General features: G+C 45.1%; 1 protein-coding gene across 1 annotated transcript in view; it reads left to right on the top strand.

Annotated features, from left to right (window-relative positions):
• The first annotated feature begins 1,641 nt into the window (after window positions 1-1,641).
• Window positions 1,642-6,549, top strand: part of bnip3 (BCL2 interacting protein 3) — a 16,194-nt gene continuing 11,286 nt past the window's right edge. The window contains exons 1-2 of the mRNA XM_080541805.1: window positions 1,642-1,933; window positions 3,127-3,451. Coding sequence (XP_080397931.1) covers window positions 1,894-1,933; window positions 3,127-3,451 — 365 coding nt within the window. The 5' untranslated portion in view covers window positions 1,642-1,893. The remainder of the gene's footprint in view (window positions 1,934-3,126; window positions 3,452-6,549) is intronic.

Genomic DNA, 6,549 nt, shown 5'->3' with positions numbered 1-6,549 from the left:
CACAAATCCAGAGATAAAGTGACATTGCTTTGGACCTCCAACACAGTAAATCCTTTTTTGTTATCAACACTGACATTTGCACAAGATTGTCTTCTCCAATGTATGGGAGATGTATGTGAGATATACACCAGAACTTTCAACATCATCATCATTTTTAACGTGGATGATAAGATGTGAAATCACTAAGCGTTATCAATGTGTAAATACCAGAAGGTTAGCAGGGACACAAGTACCGACTTTCAGTGGGAGTGGGCATTGGAATTCAGATGAAAAAATCTGTTCAGATTTAGGAAATCTTTATGTGTGTACCAGGCTTTAGTCAAGACCAGCCAGAGCAGTTTTACCTGACAATAATGTGTGTATGATTCTACCTGCATCTGCAGTTATCTGGCACACTGCCGTAACAATGAATCCATGAATGACACAAACATTAAATGTAGGATATAATAAAAGCATGTGTATATATTAGTTTTGTCTTAACACATACCTTGACCTTGTGGAATGTTTATCTTCAGGGGAAAAAGTGCAATAGAAATGTGCAATAACTCTATTCTAAGTGCCTATTTAAATATGTTGTCCTCGTGTCTTTTAGCTTGATTTATAGTTGTTTTTATTTTCTTAATATTGTTGTCTTTATTTGCACTTGACACCACGGACCTCATTGTCTCTTAGCTTGTTTTATAGCATTTTCGCTTTTTAATTGTCTAGTGTGTAATATTTGTGATATGTTATATGTGAATATGTTTCTGTTTTTGCACCTTCAGAAGAACCACTACAATTTCATTGTATAGGCAACTGTACAACGACAATAACGTCTATTCTATTCTATTCTATTGACACTATCTTGACAATATCAGGTAATATATACGCGATGATGTACGCCAAAACACAACAGTCAAATAAATGATGTTGAAACACTGTTGCAAGGTGGCAGGGTTGCCAGCTCTGGAAAGACTTCAGCCATCTCAAATGACAGTTGAAAAACAAGTTTATTTTTATTTTTTATCACCTTTCACACCTGAGGCGTGACATTAGTAGAAAAGGCATATTATGATAGTAAAAACAAACAAAACAACATAGCTTCACCTATTGAGATTGATATCAGGTAATATACATACTATTGATATGAATATAGCTGTTCATTTGTAAGAAGGAACAACACCAACAAGTGAAAATGACTAACTGTCTTCCATCAACGTCCTTAAAGGGAAAATCCAGTCTGAGTCTCGCGAGACTTATCAAAAATAAGCCTGGGTTTTTGTATAAGGTCTCGCGGGATTTAGCCAAATAAGCCTAGACTTTTCTCCAGCGACCTTGATGGAACACCTCCCAGAGCAGAGCATGCTATTGTTTTGTTCCATTCAGGGGGGGGTAGTCCATCAACGTCGCTAAAGGAAAATCTAGGCTTAGTCTGACAAGTCTCGCGAGAGTTCCCAAAAAATATCCAGGCATATTCTGACAAGTCTCGCGAGAAGTTATCAAAAATAAGCCAGGATTTTCCTTTAGCGACGTTGATGGAACACCCCCCCCCCCAGCTGTGGCGCGTCACGTCAGCGCCTGGACCAATCACACGGAGCGTTACTTTAGGTCAACAACAGCAAGGTGCGTCACTCATATTATTATTATTATGGTCCAGATTTTTTTTATTCATGGGGCGTTTATGTAATGTACCCCTGTCCCAGTTTGGATACATTGTATCGCATGCTTGTTGTGGCGCGTGTGCTGCGCGTTTCATCTGAATGATAAACTATCTCTATCGAGGCGACAAACAACCCGTTTAGTTAAACCGTTTTTCGTTCGTCATTTATTCCACTGTACACGATTCTTATTATATTTCATTATTTGACGGATTTCGCGAAGTGGATCCAATCCGACAGACGCTGACGTCTCAGCATGTCGACAGAGAACAGTGTCACCGAGGACAATCTGCAGGGTAAGTAAGGTGTCATATCATAGCTGACACAATAACAATGCCAATAAACTGTACACAGCTCACATTATTTTTTATTATATCATGATGTTTATATTATGATGTTTACGATAACAAAAATGTGGTTGTCTTTATTAATTGTATACATAATGGTACACGATAATCATAACATTGTATGCCACGAAACACAGTGCCACGAAAATATGATATAATAATAATAATAATAATAATAATAATAATAATAATAATAATAATAATAATAATAATAATTCATTGAATTTATATAACGCTTTTCCGAGGCTCAAAGACGCTGGATATGATATGATATGATATGACGCAAGTTTTAGACATGAGTCGTCTCGCATGTATGTGGACGTACAATAACAACGCTTCATCAGAATGGCATCGTGATGTCATATAGTGGTGATCTCGGTGCGATTGTAATCAGAAGTTATGAAACACATGTTCCCAATGTTGTGTGTCTGTCCATACACAGTGTTCCTCAATGCGGTAATAAGGGAACAAAACAAACCCCAGATTCTGCCTCTTATGTAATAAGGGGGGAGGGTGCAGAGCAGGTCGGTTTCTAATTGGCTGGCTTCCTCCAGAAAGAAAAAAATAATAATGTTGAGGAGAGGACACAAGCTGTGTCAGATGCTATTTAAAGCACACCACCCTAGTTTCGCAATGGCTGGGCTGTTTAAACAGGCGCAGCGCACACACACGCACTCACACACACACACACACACACACACACACACACACACACACACACACACACACACACACACACACTCACACACACACACACACACACACACACACACACACACACACACACGCACACACACACACGCACACACGCACACACGCACAGAATATGTATTAGAGGCACATGAATGAACATAATAACATTGTTTCACTGTCCCCCCACCCCCCCCACCTCCGCCTCACACGAAGCCCCTGTTAAGCCTTACACAGACACACACACACACACACACACACACACACACACACACACACACACACACACACACTCAACCCCCCCCCCCCCCCCCCCCACACACACACACATAGAATATGTATTAGAGGCACATTAATAACATTGTTTCACTGTCCCCCCACCCCCCCCACCTCTGCCTCACACGAAGCCCCGTTAAGCCTTGCGTCATTGTTTGTGTTTTTCCTCCTGACAGGTTCATGGGTGGAGCTGCACTTTAACAACAACGGCGGAGGCGGGGGGGCTGTTGCTGCTGTTGCTCAGGGGGTCGAGGAGGAGCAGGGGGCAGCCCCCTCCACCCAGGGTGTGGTAGAGCAGGAGGCAGAGCCCAGGTCCTCCACCCAGGGCGTGGTAGAGGAGCAGGAAATGCCCAGGTCCTCCACCCAGGACGTGGTAGAGCAGCAGAGAGCGGCAGCGCCCAGCGCCTCCGCCCAGGGCGTGTTGGACCTGGAGAGGATGCTGCTGGACGCCCAGCACGAGTCAGGCAGGAGCAGCTCGCGGAGCAGCGTGCCCTGCGACAGGTAGGTCTACACCTCCCCCTGGCCAATCAGTGACAGGTACACCTTCTCCCCCTGGCCAATCACTGACAGGTACACCTTCTCCCCCTGGCCAATCACTGACAGGTACACCTCCACCTCCTGGCCAATCACTGACAGGTACACCTCCACCTCCTGGCCAATCACTGACAGGTACACCTTCTCCCCCTGGCCAATCACTGACAGGTACGCCCCCACCTCCACCTGGCCAATCACTGACAGGTACGCCCCCACCTCCACCTGGCCAATCACTGACAGGTACACCTTCTCCCCCTGGCCAATCAGTGACAGGTACACCTTCTCCCCCTGGCCAATCACTGACAGGTACACCTTCTCCCCCTGGCCAATCACTGACAGGTACACCACCTCCTGGCCAATCACTGACAGGTATGCCCCCACCTCCACCTGGCCAATCACTGACAGGTACACCTTCTCCCCCTGGCCAATCACTGACAGGTACACCTTCTCCCCCTGGCCAATCACTGACAGGTACACCTTCTCCCCCTGGCCAATCACTGACAGGTACACCTTCTCCCCCTGGCCAATCACTGACAGGTACACCTTCTCCCCCTGGCCAATCACTGACAGGTACACCTTCTCCCCCTGGCCAATCACTGACAGGTACACCTTCTCCCCCTGGCCAATCACTGACAGGTACACCTTCTCCCCCTGGCCAATCAGTGACAGGTACACCTTCTCCCCCTGGCCAATCACTGACAGGTACACCTTCTCCCCCTGGCCAATCACTGACAGGTACACCTTCTCCCCCTGGCCAATCACTGACAGGTACGCCCCCACCTCCACCTGGCCAATCACTGACAGGTACGCCCCCACCTCCACCTGGCCAATCACTGACAGGTACACCTTCTCCCCCTGGCCAATCACTGACAGGTACGCCCCCACCTCCACCTGGCCAATCACTGACAGGTACACCTTCTCCCCCTGGCCAATCAGTGACAGGTACACCTTCTCCCCCTGGCCAATCACTGACAGGTACACCTTCTCCCCCTGGCCAATCACTGACAGGTACACCACCTCCTGGCCAATCACTGACAGGTACGCCCACACCTCCACCTGGCCAATCACTGACAGGTACACCTTCTCCCCCTGGCCAATCACTGACAGGTACACCTTCTCCCCCTGGCCAATCACTGACAGGTACACCTTCTCCCCCTGGCCAATCACTGACAGGTACACCTTCTCCCCCTGGCCAATCACTGACAGGTACACCTTCTCCCCCTGGCCAATCACTGACAGGTACACCTTCTCCCCCTGGCCAATCACTGACAGGTACACCACCTCCTGGCCAATCACTGACAGGTACACCTTCTCCACCTGGCCAATCAGTGATAGGTACACCTCCACCTCCTGGGAGAATCGGGATCATTCTGATCCAGGTTAAATGTTTTGAGCAACCGGACCCCAGAGTAAACATGTTGTTAACAAGTTATAATTTAATGTATATGTGTCAGGACAGTGAGTACTAGTACATGAAATGCCTTGGGGCCTAGCACCTCAACATCAAGCAACAGTAGAATGTAAATAAAGTTAATAAGCTAATAAAAAACGATTTTACAACAATTTACAACAACAAGTCATAAAAAACAATAATATTAATAATAGATATGAATCTAGCAGCAGGATTATTATTAGCAGCAGTGCAATGTCAATGGTGAGATTAAAAGATGAGGTATCATGTTTATGATTGACATACTGTAGATTTTGGCACATTTACATTTTGGGCATTTAGCAGACGCCTTATTCCAAAGCGACTTACAATCGATACATTTGACTAAGCAAGTGAATCATCAGTCCACCAGTTCTAGCAGGAAGAGTAATCTAGCTCAGGCCAGGGGCCATTGGCAGTCGTCGTGATAGAAGAAGAAAGAAAGAAAGAAAGATTTACATTTTTTTTTAATAGACACTGGAGAGACAGTACAAGGGGGGCACTGAAGAGACAGTACAAGGGGGGCAGTAGAGTCTTAGGAGGCACAGTATAGGGGAAAAGCAGGTGTCTTAGGAGATACAGTGCTGGGGGTAGTAATGTCGAGGAGGAGCAGAAACCTCTTCTTCTCCACGGACCCTCATGGGGATCCGAAGTGATATAAAGAGTTTACCTCGATCAATTCTCTTCATCGATATCACATTTGTTTCACAATTTTGCATGCTATACGATGCCACAATTTTTTTCCCAAGACGGTAAACACGGCCTAAGTCACATCCAGTTTTCTCCAACTGGAGAATGTGTCATGTCCGGTTTCAACGCCAAATTTCCATACCATTGGTCGGCCAACCCAAAAAAAAAAAAAAAAAAAAAAATCTGATACATGAGAAAGGTCAAAGGTCAAAGATGGTGCCAAAATATCTCCAAATGGCCTAAACATATAGGTGTCCGCCTAAACATACCTGTACTAAAACAGGTACAAAGTTGCATTTGCTCACATTACTAGCATCAACTTTGGCACAAGTACTAATAAGACCCTGGAGTCAGGGTTTCCGTTAGAAAAAATTGCCGCCGGACATCGTGTCCGGGAAGATTTCGATTTACCGGACAAACGTGATATATTCCGGACATATTAAAATATAATAAAAATATTTTTTTTCAAAATTATATATTTTTTTTTCCAAATCTAATATAGCTGTTTGTCGCGGTGATTACTGTTGTGTAGCGGCCTATATATGCCATTTAATGTCTATTTCTCATCCGATACGATTAGATGCGAGCTATATAATATATAATAATATAACATGATTCGCATGCGCGCTATATGTCCAGCGCTGAACGGGCGCCTCTGGGAACTGAACAGACAGCATCGATCAATGAACGGACTCCACATTACGTTAACTGAAGTTTGTTAAATTGTTTGGGATTAATGTGAGTTTTCTATTTTCTCTTTCCAGTTTGACCCTTTTTTTATCAATAAAACAACGTCATTTCTATAACCAGGTCTCGCTGGTTGGGAACGCATTTCGTTTAGCTGATATGTTACGCAACCGAACAGCTTCGGGAAAACGAGTAGCAGCGCACATAGTAGTGAGCAAATACTGACTTCCACTTTTAGTCCTAGGCAAAGGTCCAACAC

The sequence above is a fragment of the Nansenia antarctica genome (assembly GCF_963989245.1).
Source record: "Nansenia antarctica genome assembly, chromosome: 11".
Taxonomy (NCBI): Eukaryota; Metazoa; Chordata; class Actinopteri; order Argentiniformes; family Microstomatidae; genus Nansenia; species Nansenia antarctica.
Note: the sequence above shows the minus strand (reverse complement) of the source record. Positions and strands in the feature narration are given on the sequence as shown.